The sequence below is a fragment of the Desmodus rotundus genome, chromosome 1, assembly GCF_022682495.2.
Source record: "Desmodus rotundus isolate HL8 chromosome 1, HLdesRot8A.1, whole genome shotgun sequence".
Classification (NCBI taxonomy): Eukaryota; Metazoa; Chordata; class Mammalia; order Chiroptera; family Phyllostomidae; genus Desmodus; species Desmodus rotundus.
In genome coordinates this window covers 114,081,209-114,102,541 of record NC_071387.1, presented here as the reverse complement: position 1 = coordinate 114,102,541, position 21,333 = coordinate 114,081,209, and the positions used below count along the sequence as shown (strand labels likewise).

General features: G+C 41.2%; 1 protein-coding gene across 3 annotated transcripts in view; it reads right to left on the bottom strand.

Moving 5' to 3' along the window:
• The window catches only part of RABGEF1 (RAB guanine nucleotide exchange factor 1), a 62,451-nt gene that overhangs the window by 1,789 nt on the left and 39,329 nt on the right, over positions 1-21,333 (bottom strand). For all 3 annotated transcript variants that reach the window (XM_024571332.4, XM_053929744.2, XM_071222298.1), the window contains 4 exons: positions 12,890-12,971; positions 11,315-11,447; positions 8,807-8,898; positions 3,032-3,288 (listed from right to left, as the gene is read on the bottom strand). In XM_024571332.4, coding sequence (XP_024427100.1) covers positions 3,032-3,288; positions 8,807-8,898; positions 11,315-11,447; positions 12,890-12,971 — 564 coding nt within the window. The remainder of the gene's footprint in view (positions 1-3,031; positions 3,289-8,806; positions 8,899-11,314; positions 11,448-12,889; positions 12,972-21,333) is intronic.

The following is a 21,333-nucleotide window of genomic DNA, read 5'->3' as shown; positions in this document are numbered from 1 at the left end:
CCTCTTCTTAAAGAAGACCCTTTAATATTTCATATAATACTGGTCATAAGGATGCTCAATGAACTTAATGAAGACCTCAACAACATAAAAAAGCACCAGTCAGAAATGAAGGATACACTAATTGAAATAAAGATAATTTACAGGGAATCAACAGTAGAGTAGATGGAGCCGAGAATCAAATCAGCGATTTGGAACATAAGGAAGCAAAAAGCACCCAATCAGAACAGCAATAAGAAAAAAGAATACAAACCATTCCCTTCTGAGGTCTGGGGGGCCTACACTGCCTACTTGGGCAGCGTCAGACACTGGGTGTGTCCCCAGGGACCACTGTGGCACACAGATCACCAGTCCTCAAAGAGCTATTGTAATCACATGGTTAAAAGAACAAGTTTTGAAACAAGACAACCTGAGTTGTCACCTCTGTCACTTGGCAGCCAAGAGCTGTGGGACGCTAGGAAAATTACCTAAGCTCTGTGAGATTTCCATATGAGGAAAATGGGGGAAATTCCACCCAGATTTATTCTGAGAATTAAACACCATAACACATGTAACATGCTTCGTTCATAAGCAATGAATAAGTGGCAACAATTAGTAGTACAGAAATACTAGGACAAGCACTCAGTGAAACAGGTCTCTGCCAGTTGTACTTTTTTATACTGACTGAATCTTTCTATAAGGAGCATGCACCATTTTCATATTCAAAATAAGTTTTTTCACAAGAAAAATGTGCTCTATAATAGGGAAATAGCTGAGAAACTCATTCACAGGATCCCACATGATTACTCATAAAAAAGCAAATTATCTCTTTCAGAAATATTCAGCAAATCTATTGCAATTGATTCATCTGATGAGAATGTGCCCATCTGACCCTTCCAAATGGGTTCAAACTGTGTGTGTGGACTCACTGAAGCCCATTACCTGGAGAGAGGAGGAATCTAAAATGACCCTAACATTCCTGGTGTAGGTGAATGAATATATAATATTGCCACTAATGGAAAGAGTGCACAGCTGACCCGCACACAATGCAGGGTGAGGGGCACCAACCACCATGAAGTAAAAAATCCGTATGCAACTTCTGAGTACCCCCACACTTAACTACTAATAGCCTGCTGTTGACTAGACGTCTTACCCGTAACATAAACAGTCGATTAACACATACTTTGTATGTTATATTTATCATGTACTATATTTTTACAATAATAAATTAGAGAAAAAATTTACTAAGAAAATTGTAGGGAAGAGAAAATTCAGTTACAATATTTATTGCAAAAATCTGCACATAAGTAGACCCGTACAGTTCAAACCCATGTTGTTCAAGGATCAACTGTATAGAGAAAAGAAAAAACCATCTGATGGGGAAGCAGTTTCAATTTTGAACAAATTAAACTTGAGGCACAACAAGTAGCTGAAAGTGGAGCTCAGTGCAAGGTCAAAACAGGTGACACAAACCTGTGGGTCATCACTATACAGGTGACCAGCAGAGCTGTGACCAGAGGAGACAGCCTAGGGGGAGAGATGCACAGAGAACAGAACCCTAGGGAGCAACACAACTCAAGAGGAAGCAGAGGACACAAAGCCCACAGAGAGACAAGAAGGGGTGGCTCTGTGGAAGCCAAGGGACCTCAATTCAAGAGCAAAGGAGCCATCAAGCGTGTTAAGTGAGATGAAGACTGAGAGCTCCCCGTGGGGTTTGGCAACTGGCAGATTTCTCACTTTTGCTAGAGCAGGTTCACCGGATAAAGGAGAACAGAAGCTGACAGAGTCAGGCATGAACAGGATGAAAAGAGAAGGTGCCAACATAGTAAAGGCTGTAGGTCCAGGTGCTGGGAAGCTGCAGAGTGTAAGAGAACCAGCACCTCCAGTTTCAACAACGAGGGCTCCCCTCAAACATCTCCTAGTCTTGCTTCATTTCCTCTTACTACCCTGTCCCTCCATCTCCATGCTGCTCAGGATTTCCAGATGGTCTAATCCTCTCCAGATCACAGCTGAGTCCAAAAGGCTCTTTCCAGTGATCAAGCACATATTCCACTTATGTTAAAAAATATGGTGCTCCAAATAATGGACCAAGCATCCATTCGGAAAAAGCACTCCTAAGTCCCTCCACCTGCAAACCACACTCCCCAGGTGCTGGTGGGCGGGGCACAATGGCTGAGGGTGATGAGTAACAAGAGCTCGCCCAGGTTTTGAGGGACCTGAAGCTCATATGCTTTTGGGAACCCACTTAAAAGGGAAAAAGAAGACAGACAAAATTAGGTACAAAAGTGAATACATATTTAGGGTGTGAAAATAAATCACAACCAATTTCTGGAGACTTGGAGACTCCAGTACCTGTCTTTTTAGACAATGTGCCGGAAACAATTCTGCATGTCCCCCGGCTTCCTATCCCCATCACCCTGACCAACTTCCAGCACAGGACACAAGCACACGAGGTGTCTGAGGCTCGAATTCATTGGCTCGACAGTGAATCTAGTCTAAGCAAACATGCAGTTTAGTGGTCAGCAAAAGGAAGTATTCGGCCTTATAATTTAGATATATGTATTTTACTGCCTTGCCTAGAATCAATTAGCACTGTAACAAAACAATACCTGAAAATCATTTCACATCCACTAAACTGGCCTTTTCTTAAAAATATCTCAATATTTAGTTCTAGGAGGTACCTTGTAGAAATACAGGTTAAATCTTCTAATAAAAGGAATCAAAGTTTAGGATCTGTCTTATTCATGGTTGAAATGACCCACTAAGTGAATGGCTGTGACACCCAGGGCCCTGAGGAGCGCTGGCCAACAGCAGCAGAGTCCCTCCGTGTGGCCATCGTGTTCCCCGTAGAGAGCCACAGTGTCTGGTCAAGTGTTGGGAGGTGGCGTGCTTGCACGGCCTGGTCACGTGTGCTCTGTGACACCAAACAAGCACCTGCAGTTACACGGACTCCTCAACTCAGGAGCGTTCACCTGTCATGGGCCTGTGAGTGACCCATCATATCCCTAAAATAAATACCTTCATGGTCCTTCTCCATAACACAAAAAATACTTACCAGATTGGTGAAATAGTAGCCATCCTCCCCAGTCATCAACCGGCTTGGGTTGCAGAAGCGGGTGATATACTGAATATTAGACTGAAGGCGCGGGGGGTTACCCTTCAGAACAATGTAGATGAGAGTGGGTAGGAAGTCATCGGCTGAGGCCGGCTCGTTCTTGGTGATCTTGATGGCGTTGAAGATGTGCTTGCTGCACTTGGTGATGCAGGCCAGCTTATCTCTAGGCACACGCTTCGAATCCATTTCAATAATATCTATAAAACAGAAAGGATACTGCTTCCAATGAGAAAATAATTACGTAACAGAAGCATTAGAAGAACCACTTTTTCCTATTAAGTTGCTGGGGTAACCTCGCTAAACCCCCTCCACCAGTTAATGTAGTGCATAAAAAATTCAGTTCGCAAAAACAGTAAACACCAGCTCGTAAAACTCATGACCATGAGTCAAACTACTTATAAGTTCCATAGAGAAATGAAGAGTCTCTTTACTGCTTCTTAATACACTGTAAAACTCAGTTTAGAAACCCTCAATTTGCATACTGCTTTTTAGCAATGTGGCGATTATACAAATAGTCTTTCTACTGGATGTAAAAATACAGCTGCTGAAACTCATCACACCTCTATGGCCAATCCTGACAGCATGGAGATCTCCACTAGCAGAGAGGATAAAGCAAGGGTATAAATGCAATCTCATAAACATTTTATTTATCAGAAAAAAAGTATTTCACTGCTCTTCACTGCCACTAAGTCCCACTGCCAGGCCCTTACACGTACACACCACTGTCACAAGCACTAGGAGGTGGTGAGGACAAGCTGGGTACAAACTCAGTGCCAGAACAATGCACGCAAGGGGAGGGAACGTGCCTTTGGAGGCACATATATGCTCGCCATCTGGAATATTGTCAAAGAAAAGAGCCGAGGCAGCTGAACTTGACACAATTCTTGCCATGAGCAGGAATAAGTTTCTGATTTAGGTGACAGGATGGTACGGGCCAGCTCCTATCCCTGAGTAAGCTCCCTGAGGACCCTTACACGACCACCATCCACGTGTGGGGGACAGAAATTCTAGGCAGTGCTGAGGCCTTTATTAAACTCACTAATGCTTTTATTCCCTCTATTTATACACCTATTTTGTGAATTATATAATCTTCACTTATTATTAGTTTTTAATTTTTTATTTCTGGATTATATGTTACTATGTCTCAGTCTATTTTAATATATTTTATTGATTATGCTATTACAGTTATCCCACTTTTTTCTCCCCTTTATTCCCCTCCACCCTGCACTGCCCCCTCCTACAAGCATTCACCTCCCCCTCCTTAGTGCATGTCCATGGGTCATACGTATAAGTTCTTTGGCGTCTCCATTTCCTATACCATTCTTAACCTCCCCCTGTCTATTTTGTACCTACCATTTATGCTTCTTATTCCCTGTGCCTTTTCCCCCACTCTCCCCCACCCCACTCCCTGCTGACAACCCTCCACGTGATCTCCATTTCTGTGATTCTGTTCCTGTTCTAGCTGTTTGCTTAGTTTTTGTTTTTGAGGTTCGGTTGTTGAGAGTTGTGAGTCTGTTGTCATTTTACTGTTCATAGTTTTGATCTTCTTCTTTTTCTTAGATAAGTCCCTTTAACATTTCATATAATAAGGGTTTGGTAATGATGAACTCCTTTAACTTGACCTTATCTGGGAAACACTTTATCTGCCCTTCCATTCTAAATGATAGCTTTGCTGGATAGAGTAATCTTGGATGTAGGTCCTTGCCTTTCATGACTTGGAATACGTCTTTCTAGCCCCTTCTTGCCTGCAAGCTTTCTTTTGAGAAATCAGTTGAAAGTCTTATGGGAACTCCTTTGTAGGTAACTGTCTCCTTTTCTCTTGCTGCTTCTAAGATTCTCTCCTTATCTTTAATCTTGAGTGATGTAATTATGATGTGTCTTGGTGTGTGCTCCCTTGGGTCTAACTCCTTTGGGACTCTCTGAGCTTCCTGGAATTCTTGGAAGTCTATTTCCTTTGCCAGATTGGGGAAGTACTCCTTCATTATGTTTTCAAATAAGTTTTCCTTTTCGTGCTCTTCTTCTTCTTCTTCTGGCACCCCTATGATTCAGATGTTGGAACATTTAAAGTTGTCCTGGAGGTTCCTAAGCCTCTCCTCATTTTTTTGAATTCTTGTTTTTCTATTTTGTTCTGGTTGAATGTTTATTTCTTCCTTCTGTTCCAAATAGTTGATTTGAATCCCAGGTCCCTTCCCTTCACTGTTGGTTCCCTGTATATTTTTCTTTATTTCACTTTGCATAGCCTTTACTTTTTCCTCTATTTTGCAACCATACTCAACCATTTCTATGAGCATCCTGATTACCAGTGTTTTGAACTCTACATCTGCTAGGTTGGCTATCTCTTCATTGCTTAGTTCTATTTTTGGAACTTTGATCTGTTCTTTCATTTGGGTCATAATTTTTTGTCACGGCGCAGCTGTTATCTTGTAAGCGGCAGAGCCTTAGGTATTTGCCTGGGTGGGGCAACCCACGTGCTGCATTGTGGTGCTGATTCTGGGTGGGTGGGTAGGTTTGTGCACATTCTAGGACCCTGTGGGTTTCTCCGCTGGGAGTATCTCCCCCTGTAACCTCCACAGATTTTTACTGGCAGAAGTTTTGAGGCTTTACTTCCCTGCACTGGAACTCTGGGTTGTGCAGTCTGTCTTGCTCCCCGGTTGTTCCCCGCAGTTTATCTGCATGTAAACGTGGGGCTGCCCAGTCCTCCAGCCACTGCCTTGCTTGACCCGGTTGGCCAGCCACAGCCTTGCTGCACATTCTATCCGCCCTGGCTGCCCATCTTGGCCCCTCCTACTAGTCTGAATGAATGTTTCTTCTTTAACTCCTTGGTTGTTGGACTTTCATACAGTTCAATTTTCTGGCAGTTCTGGTTATTTTTTTTGTTTTTAAATTTGTTGTTGCCCTTCTTTTGGTTGTGCGAGGAGGCAAAGTGTATCTACCTATGCATCCATATTGGTCAGTATTTTTCTTTTTCTATTTAAATAGACATTATTACAAAAGAGATACTGGGGAAATTTTTGTTTTTTACCATTTTTTCCACTTTCATTTACCCTATTCAGCCTTTTATTGTTGATTTTTATTCTCTATGTATTTTTTAATAAAGATTTTTATTTATTTATTTTAGAGAGAGGGGAAGGGAAGAAGAGGAGAGAAACATCTATGTGTGGCTGCCTCTTGTGCACCCCCTACTGGGGACCTGGCCCACAACCCAGGCATGTGCCCTGACTAGGAATCCAACCAGTGACCCTTTGGTTTGCAGACCTCAATCCACTGACCTGTACCAGATAGGGCTTATTCTCTATTTTAAACATTTAACCATTTTCTTGTTCATGTTTTAAAGTAAATAAAAAATAAGTTATTCTTCATCTGGATGCATGTGTTGCTTCCACTGCCAAGGGGCAGGGCCAGGAATAGAGAGAGGAAGAGATCAGAAGGAGAATAAAACCCCAAATCCAAGGAATTTCCCTGAGACTCTTCCTCATCCAGCTACCCCTCCACACCCTTCCTAAAAACCCTTCAGCCTGAAAGTTTTTTTGTTGCAACTCTTTTGAACCCACGCACCCCAGCATGCACTTCCACCATTCGCACTGCCCTAAAGTCTAACCTAGGAGATACAAGAGGAAAAACAAGCAAAAGAGGAAAGTCACCATTACATTAGTTGTTCTTCTAGTGAAGACTTCCCTCCCCAATCTGCCTGCTACTATGGGATTTACTTTTCAGAGTTCTCAGACAATTGTTCTGTCCACTGGCCAAGGCTGTTACTTCTAATGAGTAGGAATGACCAGGTTGAGTGTGGCTACTCTATCTTAGTGGGTATCCAGACTTATTTTTAATGGAGTTTTGAAACAAAGTAGTCTGTGCTTCTAGGTTATGTTTTCCCAGCCTGGGCACTACTGACATCGGGGCTGGAAAGCTCTGTGCTGTCACGCTGTCCTGTGGCAGGATGTTTAGCAGTGCCCCCGCCTCCGCCCTGTAGACGCCAGTGTCCACTACAATGGAAAGGGCCTCACGCAGTGTTTATAAACCAAACTGACAGTGCAGATGAGCAGCAGAGGGATGACTTGGAGAAATTTAACTGCTTTCTCCATATTTAAGACAGTTACTTTTATTACAAAAGATGATTATTATAGACTGTCCTCTCTAAATACTCCTGTGCTTAGGCTGACAATTTTACATTAGGAAGAAAGTGATGACATAACCTTTGGAGCTCAGAATATGTCTGCACTTGGATTGGCAAAATGTCAAATCCAAGAAATGAGAAAGTAAAAAGGTTTTTACAATTATGTGGCTGAATTTTTACTATCAAAATGATCTCTTCAAACTCCATCTCAGGTGCCTGGAGAGAAAACCTTTACCTTTCATATTATATTAACAAACTGTTTATGTATTGAAATCCTCTTTCTTAATCCTGTTTTTAAGTAAACAACAGTTGGGTACTTATGGTTTCTGGTTTTGCAAGGTCTGTCCTGTGGCTTTTCAGAAAATAGTTCTCAACATAAATTCCTGCAGAGTTTTTAAACATAAACCAGTTGGTCTTGAACTTGATAAAAGACTAAAAGTTCCACATCCAGGGTTTGAGAGGCTGTCACCTTCAATCTCTTACAATGTCCCCTGAGCAAAAGGTAGGGGTAGGGGTGGGCTTTGACCCAAAGAACTCAATTCACTGGCCGTATGACACAGCCTGGCAGAAGAACCTTTGAACAACAAAGATGACAGTATTCAGCTATGCCCATTAGACTCTGTGTGGGAAATTAAAGACAATAATTCATTTAATAACAAGTTGAAATGGAAAAATATACAAAGAGAAGCAGAACCTGAGAAAGTGAATGAATTGCATTAACAGCAGATAACCCAGTCTCTAGAGAGGCCTTGGAGCTATTTCAGTGAATCCTGCCTCGCCTTCAACCCTGATAATACCTTAAGCAAATCCCCATTTCTTCCTGTTGCTTGAGTGAGTCTGAGTCTTACAACTAAAGGAACCTACTTAATAGCCTACCTCCAACACTGCTACTATCTGGGGCCCACTCTCCTTCCCACCAGAATTTCATTAACAATCTCTAAATGAGCGACTCTTTCCAACTCTTCTCCTTAATGAAGGAGAAGTTGGCCAGGGTAGGATGTCTTCTCCATTAGGAGTTCTTTTTATTTCTTTCTTGTTTTTGTGTTCTAAATGTTTGTGTTGCATTTCTGCTGGATTATTCCTATGAATAAGAACAACCTTATCAGGTGCCTGGACTTGTCCAGCAGGGCGGAGCCACATCAATTTAGGGCACCTCATGCACTTCCTGAACATACCAGAAAAATAACTCAAAGCTCATCTCTGATTAACAACCAATTAGAGGCAACCAATCTAGCTTGGGGATCACCTTGCTTCACCAATTCCCTCCTTCTCTCCAACCTTATTTTGAATATATAAATACAACTGAGTTTTAAGAAATTTACCCTAGTCGTATTTGATCTTAGTTTAGTTCAATTATCCAAGGAACAAGAGACCTGTGTCATGAAAAGTGAAGAAAAAAGTAGCTTATCTGTTAATCAGAATGCTTTAAATTCATAAAACTCTTGCAAATCAGTTTTGCCACATTCCAATATATCTTTGGCAGTCAGTATTTCAGAAATACTTTACTATCTTTTTGCTCACTGAAGTAAGTATGGGTTTATAAAACATAATGTTAACTTAAAGGGAAAATCATCCAAATGTAAATGTTCTGTTTCACTGACCTGTAATTGCTTTCACCACCATATCAGACACTTCAGGAATTTCTTCATTAACAGGGACGCAAAGCATCTGAGGTGTGACCCAGTGCAGGGCTCTGCGGAGAGAAGGACAGTAAAGATTTGAGAAGAACCTGTTGGTAGGCAGCAACTAGGAACGAGCGGCCAGAGGGGAAATCAAGGCCAGGCCCTCGCCCTGACAGTCTAATGAAGAAGGGGGCTAGAAGCAATAGGAAAATGTGTCCCACCATTAAGTCAGCAGTCCTGAGCCGGGTCAGTGAGACCGCCAGGTGTCCTGAGCACTGCTAGCAAGACAGCACAGGAGCAGGGGACAGTCCTTGACACTGTGCTGAGAGAGGGGCTTCTGGAACAACCTTACTAAGATTGCTGGTGTTCTGAACATCACAAGCAGGAATTGCACAGGAGGAAGAGGAGGGTGTACACTAGGAAAGGGGGCTTCTGTAATGATTTCACTAAGACAAAGAACCTTTACTAACTGAGAAAGAAGGCCTTTGTAGCCGTACATTACTCCCAAGGGGAAGAAGGAGGAGAACCTAGAAGCCAGCTGAGGTATATAACCCCTGACCCCCAATAGTCAGAATGCTTAGATTAGCTAAATACCCGCTTATAGCCTCAGGTCAAGTGTATAAAACAAACTTATTAACAAACTTACTAAGAAACTCACTAACAAATTTATGGGTACCTGCGTGCAGCTTTGTGCTCACGTGTTTCATAAACAAACTTGCTATCTCGTTTCCACCATACATGTTTGTTTCATAAACAAAATTGCTATCTTGTTTCCACCACACGTTTGTCTCTCGCTTGAATTATTCTCTTGCAGTAAGACAAGAACGGAGGCGGGGAGGAAGGCCTCCTGACTCGGGTCTCTCTCCCCATCCGTAACACTGCTGCTGCCTGTCCTCATTGTCCACCACCATTACTGTCCCTTCCGGCTCTGCCCTCAACTTCTGACGCCTACCAGAGCTTGTGTAAGAGGTCAACAAGCATGTGTCACCTCAGTTTGAATCACTGATCACATCGTAAGTTCATTCCAGAGATTCTGCTGCCCGCGCTCACCACGTGCTCAGTCACTGCTCGCACCCTGCCTCTCAGCCCAAGGCCCACCTAGTCACTTCTGCTGTGTCTTCCATCTTCCCAAGATCAGCTTCTCACTTCTCATGTGACACCAGAGAGTACTGATCTACCGATCGCCGGCCCCACTGTCCGGGAACCCCATGTGAAATTCGTTGGCCCCTCTCCTCAGCAAACACCTCCTCATGCTCAGCCTTTGTGCGGTTCCCAAATCTGATAGCCTGTTTTCTCAGCGTTTCACTGCCACTGGAAAGCAGAGCACTGAGGCTCACCCTACTGGCCATGAAGACTGGGCGATCGGCAAACTACTGTCAACCCAGTGCTGGTGGAAAGACGTGCCCGGAGGAACGGCTGGACAATGAGCACCCCTGGTAGAGATGAGGAAGAGTGACCCCCAGAGCCTCGATGTGGACATTTACAGCTTCCTGCCTGACAAGATAGGAAGTACAATGAAATGGGGAAATAATGAAGCTCCCTCCTTAGAAAATTTGGAGTTTTTAAACAATCTGAAACATCAAAAATGGTTCTTAACTAAAGTTGCTTGGAGTCAGATGGATAAGCAGGATGGTGATTTGAGCTCTTTCCTCCTATCAATGTACCATATTCCTTTTCCTTCTGACACCACAAAGCAGCTTACGTGCTAAGAATGGTGGGCACCTGGGCTGTTACTTGCTCTCAAAGTCTGAAATTCAAGTGCCCTGTTTTCCCAGAATGTGTTCTCCCAATAGGTGGCAGTAAATAGAGTAATAAATTAAGTCCCTCCTGATTCACAGTTTCACTTTCCGCAGTTTTAGTTACCTGTGGTGAACTGTGGTCCAAAGAAACTAAATGGAAAATTGCGGAAACAATTCACAAGTTTTAAATTGCTGTTCTGAGTAGTGTGATGAACCTCATTCCACCTGACACGTGAATCATCTCTGTCCTTTGTACCCGCACTGTGTCCTCTGCCCATCCATCAGTCACTAGGTAGGTGTCCTGGTAATCCGACCGACTGTGATGGCATCGCAGTGCTTGTGTTCCAGTCGCCCTTATCTCACTCACTACTGGCCTCAGAGCACAAGAGCAGTGATGCTGGCGATTCGGAAATGCCAAAGAGAAGCTGTAAAGTGCTTCCTTTAAGTGAAAAGGTGGAAGTTCTCAACTTAGTAAAATATATTGGGTGAGAGAGAGACCACATTCACCTAACTTTTATTATAGTCCATTGTTACAATTGTTCTATTTTATTAGTTGTCGTTATTAATCTCTTACGGCACCTAATTTATAAATTAAACTTTATCATAGGTATATGTGTATAGGAAGAAAAAGTACATATAGGGTTTGGTACTATCTGCAATTTCAGGCGTCACTTGGGGTCTTGGGACAAATCCCCTGCAGAGAAGGGGAGACTACTTCACAACGAGACACAGCAAAACGATCAACTACCTGATCCTCTTCTGAATGGCGAGGTCCTTCTTCTCGTCGTCAGTAGTTTCCGGACAGAACACGTACTTATAGAGACGAGTCATGATGTACTTTTCGATCTGATCCATTATCTTCTCAACTCTTTCTGGAGACACTGAAACATCCACATGGATATAAAAGCTCAAAATGGGGATGGACATTTAAAATTAACTTTTAAATTATGAAATTAAAATTATGAATTATTTTCACAGTACTTTCTACATACAAGAAAACTATTGTGCTAAAAATTTATTAAGCACATCTCAAAAGAAAAGTATTGTATAAGATGTTACATTAAAAAATACCTTTTAAAAAATTACCTTACCTCTGAGACTGCCTTTTACAGAATCCCACTTCCAACCTAAGCTGGTCTGGCAGGACCTAACAGGTGACAGGTCTTCCTAACACCCAAGCGAGAAGGCCTCAGCACGGGTCACCCTCTATTGCTTGTGGTTTGACCAAAAAGCCTGTTATGTTTTTTTTCCGTAACATAAAAGACACATTTTTCATTTCCACCAGTAACTTATTAATTTGGATATTTTCAGTATGTCGGCTGACTCCCACCCACTATTGGCTTCTAGTGAGTAGAGGCCAGAGGTGCTGCTAAACCTCTTCCAATGCATAAGACAGCCCCACAGCAAAGAGGTATTTGGCCAAAATGTCAGTAGTACCAAGAAACTTTGCAAACCACTTTTGACACGTTCAGTCAGTCACAGCACCTTCTCCACACACTGCCAAATCTTTTTAGCATTTCAGTTGTGTTTTTGCCTCTCTTGAAATAAAGCATAAGAAGCTGAAAATGCTGCATATCTTCTTCCATCTTCAATATTAAAATGGCTGCACACAAATTTACCAATTTTCATGTTTTATTTTAAATGCGCACTGATATGACAGCGTCACAATAGAATCTAACAAAATTGTTTCGAATGAAGTTAAAGACAACAAAGCGCTACTAGAGCCACTGTACAGAGAAAATGTAACAGACTTTTTGGCCAGCCCAATACGTTAGAAAAGCATTTGAAATTCCCAAGACTGATGAATGCTGGCAAGACTCACCCTTTACTATAAAACCTTAGAGATCTCTCCAAAGGACATATATGGGGCAGATCTCTCGCATACACATACATGTTAAGTACATCCTAAAGTCTAACACCAAAGAAAGTTAAATTCAAGAAGAATCCCTAAAAACTTAAAGCTGCAAATCAGTGGTTCTCAATTTTTTTCCTGCCCCAACCCATAAGGAATATATTAGTCACAAACAAAATACTCACCAAGATGGTAATTCCAAAGTGGGGGTTTCAGTTAGAAGCCACCCAAAGAGTTTTAATTGACTCTGCCTCAACTCCTAATGAAGTAATAAACATTACTCAATAAATTATCCAATCACTCTGATTATTTTGAAACAATATACATGGTGGTATTCAAAGGCACTGCTAAATACCAGACCAGCTACCAAAATGCTGGAGTAGTTTATAGGATGGAGCGGGTACGCCAGCCTGGCCTTCAGAGACCCAGCAGCCTAGCCCTGTGCAACCGCCAGCAACCCCGCAGTATTACCTTTTCCGCGGGTCTGCATTCTTTCAGCCACACTCTGGTAAAAATCCTGAGTACACTCTGACTGCTCCTCAATGCTTAAATCCTGAAACAAAGGGACAGAGGGGCTGCTTGGTAGCTGAAGCATGATCAGGTGTAAAGCTTTAAATTTTATAGTCACCAAAACCCACTCCTTAAACTGGTACTAATCTCAAAAAGTTCTTGCAAATTCTATTAACTCTGCAGGGGAGAAACGCCTATTCATAAATATTAATTACAAAACCCACGACCTCTCATTTCTTTGTACTGTATATACATATTCTTGAATGGATATAATGCATATTTTGATAATTTACATGTTTATATACATTTCTGTTTATCTAATCTACTTAGCCACTTTTGATGGCTTTATATGAGAGTATTATATGAGAGTATTAGCCAATTTTTAAAACCATCCTCTATCACATTTGGGTTCCCTCCCTTTTTCCACTATTATGTATTATAGCTATAAATAACTAAGTGAAAACTGTTTCTTTGGGGTTATTTCTTTGTGACACATTTTCAAAAGTGGCATTAATAGTACTTTGTAGCCTCAAGTATCTATTGCTAGATACAGTCCTCAGAAACTGCCATGTATAGTCGTATATGTGCTTATTTCTCCATGGCTCCTGCAACATTCAGCTTTATAGTTTTTATTTGATTTTACTGGTCTTCAGGTGTAAATACATATATTTATTCCCCACTTTCTTCCAAAGAATATGTGACATCTACATAAAAGATGAACACAGTTCAGCACAATAAACCAGAAGGAGATAAAAAAGAAAAACAGAACATGGAGAGAAAAAGAAAGTAGAGCCAGAATATACAGGTACACAAGGCTCGCCTCCTCGCACAACCACATCAAAATTACAACTAAACTACAGAACAACCATCACTCAGAACATCAGAAAGCAAGTTGAATGGAAGTCCGATAAGTAAAAAATTTAAGAAATCACATCCATCCAGACTGGTAGGAGGGGCAGAGACACTGAACAGGCCAGTCTCACATCCACGTGTGGTGGAGAAAAATTCAGAAGGGGTATCTTGGGAGCGAGGAGTCCCAGCCTCACACCAGGTCCCCCAGCCCAGGAATATAAGTCCCCACAACTTCTGGCTGCAGTAACCAGCACAGATTGAGTCAGTGGAAGAAACTGCTGGAGTCTGAAGTAGTTCCTCTTAAATGACCCACCTACTCAGACTCACTCCCTCTGAGCTCCAGCACTGGGGTAGCAGATTGAAAGGTACCAGAAGCATACAGGGAGAATCTGAAGTGTCTGACATCAAGGTGAGCAGAGGCCATTGTTCCTTTTCTGAACCCTCCTTGCACAGAGCCACAGAGCTGGCAGGATGGTGCCACATCTGAGACTTCAACCTAACAGTTTGTTCCACCCCAGAGATCCCCTGAAACTCCCTCCCACCCAGTTTTACAGCTGTTAACAGTGGCTTTTCCACATGAATTTTGGTCTTGGCCCAGGCTTCACAACTTCTTAAATCCTTTCAAACAAGCAACAGCTGGCCTCAGTGAACCCCCCAGTCCCTGTACCTCTTGCTGACTGGTCCCAGGCATGGCACTAGCAGCAGCCAGCCTAGATTCACAGCTTGGCTTCCCCTAGGAGTCTCCAAGCCCAGCATAAGTAGCAGTCATCTCAGATTACTTTATAGCTCAGGCAGGATGCCCCAGGCAAAAAACAATTGCTGACCTTGGCCCACACTACCCAAGAAACCCCAGGGCCTGTGCACCCAGCAGACAGCTACAGACCAGATCAGAGCACCACCACCCTGCCCCTACACACAGCTGATCCTCCACAGAAGGCATAAAGGTTGACAGTCAGTGATCACAGCCAATCCTTGCAACTCACTGGCCTGGGTAAATGCCTCCCATTGACCTGCCAACAGCAACCAAGACTCAATTATAAGAGGAGGGTGTACTCAGTGCACACAAAGGGCACATCTCAAGTGCCCAGCTTGAGTGTTAAGGGAGGCTGTGCCACTGGACTCTACAGGACAGCTACTACATTAGGCCATGCTACCAAGACAGGGAATCATAGCAGCTCTACTTACTACATAGAAACAAACACAGTTTGTTTCTTTTGGGAGGCTGCCAAAATGAGGTGACAAAGAAACATGGCCCCAAAACAGATCAAAACTCCAGAAAAAGAGCTAAATGAAATGGAGATAAGCAATCTTTCAGATGCAAAGCTCAAAACACTGGTTAAAAGGATGCTCAAGGAACTTAGTGAGGACCTCAACAGCATAAAAAAGATCCAGACAGAAATGGAGGATACACTAATTGAAATAAAGAACAATTTACTGGTAAACAACAATGGAGTGGATGAAGCCGAGACTCAAATCAATGATTTGGGACATAAGAAACAAAAACAACCATGCAGAACAACAAGAAGGAAAAAGAATACAAGAAAGTGAGGACAGTGTAAGCAGCCTCTGGGACAACTTCAAGCATTCCAACATTTTCATCATAGGGGCGCCAGAAGGAAAACAGAAAGAGCAAGAAATTGACAATCTATTTGAAAAAATAATGAAAGAAAACTTTCCTAATTTGGTGAAGAAAATAGACATGCAAGTCCAGGAAACACAGAGTCCCAGACAAAGGGAATCTCCAAAAGGGATGCAAAGAGTCCCACTCCAAGGCACATCATAATTAAAATGTCAAAGGTTAAAGAGAAAGAGACTATCTTAAAAGCAGCAAGAGAAAAGCAATTAGTTACCTACAGGGAGGTTCCCATAAGACTGTCAGCTGATTTTTCAAAAGAAACTTTGCAGGCTAGAAGGTACTGGCAAGACATATTCAAAGTCATGAAAAGCAGGGACTTATAGCCAAGATTGTTCTACCCAGCCAAACTATCATTTAGAATTGAAGAGCAGATAAAGAGCTTTCCAGACACCAGAAAACTAAAGAAAGTTCATCATCAGCAAACCATTATGATATATGAAATGTTAAAGGGACTTATTTAAGAAAAAGAAGATCAACACTATGAACAATAAAATGGAAATAAATATGTATTTATCAACAATTGAATCTGAAAAACAAACTAAGCAAAAAAGGACAGAGACAGAACAATGGTTACAGAGAGTTTTTGATGGTTGTCAGATGGGAAGGGGGTGTAGGAGAATGGGTTAGGAGGTGAGGGGAATAAGAAGTACAAATAGTTACAGAATAGCCATGGGGATGTACAGTAGTACAGTATAGGAAATGGAGTGGCCAAAAAGAACTTATACGCCTGACCCAGGGACATAAACAACAGTGAAAAGACTGCCTGAGGGACTGGCAGGTGCTGGATGGAGGTGGGCAAAGGAGGAAAAATGGAGACATCTGTAACAGCATAATCAATAAAATATAATTTTTAAAAATATAGAACCAGGAATGATAACACAAAAATGTATTCCTTGAAGATACAAAAGTTAGTCAATAGTCAATCCATAAATGTCTCTAACTAAACTTGCTAGCAATCCCCACCAAGATGAAAAAAGTTACATAATTAAGAGTCCAAAATATAAAAGCAAACATTCTTTAGGTGGAATCCTGACACCAAAATCAGAAACTTCTCCCAGGTGTTCTCATAAAGATGTCACTGTAGAAAGGCAAATTCCATAGGACTGCTTCTCATAGACTGCCCCTGCACAGGCCAATGCCAGCATACAAGGTAGCCCAGAAGTATCCAGCCACATAGTATGAAAAATAGAGACATTTATTTAAGATACAAGAAACATTGTACATAGGTCAGTAACACTTCAGTCTCCTTCAAAGTAGGCACCTTGGGACCTCACATAGTTCTCCCAATCGCCATCAGCTACCCCATCTTATTTTCCTGAATCTCACTGACGGTCTGAAATCTCTTCCCTTTCAAAGGTGATTTTAGTTTTGGAAAAGCCAGAAGTCATGGGGCACCAAATCTGGGCTGTAGTGGGGCTGAGTCACCTGACTGATTTGATGTTTTGCCAAAAGACTGCATGAGACACGATGCATGAGCAGGCACGTTGCTGTGATGAAGCTGCCAATCACCAGTTGTGCAAGGCTGTGGCCTTATGAATCATTGGAATAGTTTCCGCAGAGAAATGTTCAAGCTTAACACAAAATGTGATGCAGATTTATTGCTCTACTCACTCAGTCATTTTGAATGTGACAGCCACACAACACCCATGCTCACTCAACAGCATCTACTGCCCCCACTGACCAGTGCAGTGAAGTTGTCATTGTTCACACATGCGCATTCCAGTTCACTCTCCTTGGTTCTGTTGATGTCTTGCAAACTGTTCTCATTATATTAACAATGGCTGGACTTTTTCCGGACACACCCCGTACACCAAGGGCTAATAAAGCCCTGGTAAAGCCTACAGACCCTGACACTCTGGCTTCATTCAGAAAGGATGTCCTGGCATCAGAGGCAGTGACAAACCTTGCCTTATCTGCCTTTACAATGTCTCCCCCTTCCATTCTCTCCTAGTTTGGGCCTTTGGGGCCTCTCACCTGTTTAGCTGCTCTCCCCACCTTTGATCTCTCTCACTTTCAACCCATCTTTTACACACCACAGTACAACTGACCATGCACCCCTAAATTCGATTATGATCTGGTGACATCGTGCCTCGAACCTCCAATGGTGGTCCAGAGATGGATGCTGTCTTCAAAAGCTGTCCAAAAAGTACTCAACAGTTATCGCCATTTAGGCTCAGTTCATACCTTACCTCCTCCAAGAAGCTGTCTCTCGTTCCCTTAGTCTGAAAAACCTCGTAGGTCTCACAGCACTTACAGCACTCTGTGACCACCTTTGACGGCAGCTCTTGTTTTGTTACTTTCTCAGTTATTTATATAAGAGCCATTTGGTTGAATAAGAATGCATGTAACAAGTTTACTTCTGTTATATGAAGGTGAAGCATTTGAGGAACATAATTTTAACAAACATTTTTTCTAATGATAAGAACAACTTTTTAAGAAAATTTTTTCATGTTTAGCGCTTTTATTTGGCTGGAATGTAAGGTGCATAATACGAAACACAAAACCTTAAATAATCTATACAAGTTTCCTGTCTTTTTAACAGCAATTAGTAAAACACAATCCTGTTCTCCTTTGCTTTCCTGTTGTCACATAATTTGCTCCTGAGGAACTAAATCTATTTCTGGAATCTATATAATACATAGTTTTTAACATCGAAATGCCATATAGCTGTGGAGGCTCAAACTTGTGGAGGTTAAATACCATACTTTTTTCATTTGTTCTGCATTTTGATTCTGAAAAAAAACCTGGCTTTGCTAATTTCTTATCTAAAAACCTTGTAAAAAAATCATATAACGTTGTGATTACTTTCATTTTAGAATATACTTGCAAGTTTGCTAAATTTAGAAACCTTTTCTCCCAAATCCTTGCATTCTCTGCCCCTCAAAAATTATATGGATATTTTCCCTTGTTTTCTAGAATAAACAATATAACACTGTAATTTAAATATTTTAAGTGTTCATATTAACCTGCAGAGTATTTGTAAATTTATTTTTCTCAGCTAGATCCCAGATTTAATCCTTCATCTTTTATTGAAAGACCTCTAACTTTCTATATTAAAGTTAATAATATTTAATCTTATCTATTGCCACTGTCTTTAAAATTGCTATTTTTTAAGGCCGTGCTAGGCTTTTTATCACTGGCACATATATTGTAACTGAATTTTATGGACTTTACCTTGCCATGTTGATATATGTTGCTAAATTTATACCTGTTAGTATTGTTTTCCCTTGGATTTTCTTGATAAGATTATTTTTCCTGAATTTACTGAAAATTTATTTCCATCTATTCTAAAAATATAGAATTGCCAGATACTATATAAGCAACAATATAAAAGATCAATAAAATGCTCAGAGAGCATTCAGCTTAAATGAGAAGACAATGCAAACAAATGATTATCTTTTTCCATGACAAATAAAAGCCAAAAGGATAAAGTGTCATGGGGCATGTAGTGAATCTCTCACTTCTTTTTCTTATTCCGTCGATTGCCAGTGATCATCTCGAAACAAGCACGGTGGCAGGAGCAGTACGTATTCCTGTTTCGTGCCAATCCCTGCACAAGATGACAGTGATGGTCATGAGGCAGGCTGTCTCCTGCATGCTCCGGGGTGCGAACCCAAGCAGACCCACTGCTGATCTGTGAGGGAAGTCCTGACCTACACAGTCCAGCTGCTGCCTCTATGGGAAGGGAGGGGTGGGTCTCTTCCTGAGAGTGCTCCGTAGGTCAAATACATGGCTTTCCTGTCGGTGGTCAATTCCCAATGAGACCTCAATCTTTTTTGTTTCTTATGCAGGCCTAACATATGGATTGATCAGAGATTTATACTGTAAATTCTTTAATCTTCATCTTTGTACAAAACTCAATCTCCAGACGAATATACTTGTATCCACCGGCAAAACAACTTTAGGTCCACTGAAAACATTTCTTCAGAGAACTAGTTTTCATATTATGCCTGGATTTCAAAGCGGATAGTCGTAGCAGTAGCTTCATGAAGAGTATGTCCTTTAGAACATGTGTATAAATTCTAATATGAAATGATTCTTTTGTTCTCTGATTCTTATTTTAAATCACTTTATAAAGTTCAAGTCCTTCCAATAAGCAAATTAGGTTTAAAATAAACAAAAGACTACCATTCTGGTGTCTGTGAGATGAAATTCTTAAAAATATTAAACCTATTAATTTACTTGTATTTTTATATGGGGGGGGGTTAACATTTTAATTATAATATTTTTATTTTCCTTATTATGCTATAACTTTACTTGTTATTCCTTTATTTATAAACTTTCTACAACTTATTATTCTTTTTATCTACTTAGGTGCCTACCCTTCATTTGCACCAGACTGGAACACTTAACGCAGCACAAACTACATTCATTTCCTTCTTACGATTACCGCAGTGCTCACTTTCAACCAGAAAGACCGTGGCCTGTTCTACTGGTGCCACACAGTCACTGTAATTTTATAGTTCAGAAAATTCCTTTTAATATTTCTATTCATATACAGATTCACACTTCATTAGTGTTTATGTTAGAATGTAAAGTAACTCCCCTTCCACTCTGTCCTTTCATCCTGCTTTCGATTCCTCCTAGGACTTACCGCTGTGCTATATTATAAATTGCCTTATTGTCTATTTCTTCCACCAACGTGTCGGCCCCATGAGAGGGCCCTGTTCACCACCGCATCCTCAGTGCCTGCAACAGAGCCAGGCACAGTGCTAGCTGGGGCTCAATGTTAACTGAACGAAAGAAGGAATCAATGTGGCTATTATAGTTCTTCCCTTTATAATACTAGAAAGATGTTGGAGACAATTCTACATAGATCTCTTATATTTCCACACATCGTGTGATGAGAGGCACTGACTGCCTTTCTTCGGTACTCTCTTCAAGAACAGCTGTATAACTAACAGCCTTGAAACACAAGGATAGCGCTTCCCTCAAGTGAAAAAAAGGGTAAATTGTTTACTGTCCAATATAATGCTTCCCTCTGGGGCCAAGGTCAGGCAAGCTCATGCCCATTATAAAAGATCCTTTTCTGTAACGTAACTCACTGCATTCAGAGGCATTGCCCTGTGGGAGCTGACACTCAGGAAATTGGTGCAAATGCTGATATACTCTGGCTACTCCTACTGCTCTTATAAACTCGCCCTTCCTCCTGACTCAGGAGACCTGCGTCTTCTGCCAGAATCCATGAAACCATGGCAGGCTAACTTGTTAACTCGCAAGTAGGGTAAGTCTCAGATCCTTCACAGTTCTTGCCAAAGGGCTAAATGATAGCAGATTTGAGTTGGTTAATTATTTTAGGTTCTACAAAACTCCAAAAGATTTTTTTCATAGCTTTCTAAGAAAAAACACAGTATAACAGTGTAAAGCAACTCTTTTCTTTAAGTATTCTCTAACCATTGCCTGGAATTATCTTTTCTATAAAGTCTGTATCAGATCATTTTACTTTTTTCCAAAAAAATTTTTTTCTTTGTAGTTTAAAAGGTTTGACAAGTGGGTATATTCCTTTGAATATTAATACTGAGGGGTTCCCTCTATACTTTCTTAATTGTCTGGCTGAAGTCTTTTTTCCCCACTTTCAGTTAATAAAACCTTTATTTGACTATTTCCATAATTATGTTTTTTCTGTGTACTTCATCTGGAACCCCCACTGGCCAGACCTGGATCTCTGTGAGCATGTTCTGAATTCATTAAGTTTCTGTTGCACTATAGTTGACTGTTTTAATAAATTTAGGTTTTAGCTTTCATGTCTACATTTTTCTGTATTGCTGGTTTCTGCTGCAATATTAGGGCTTTAATCCTCTTAAATAAAATTTTAAAATCAAACGTTAACATTTAAAGTGTATCAAGTATGCAGTCCTCATATTTAGAGATAGTCTCTCTTACCAGGGAATATACCCTGAGGTCATTAATAGCTAGC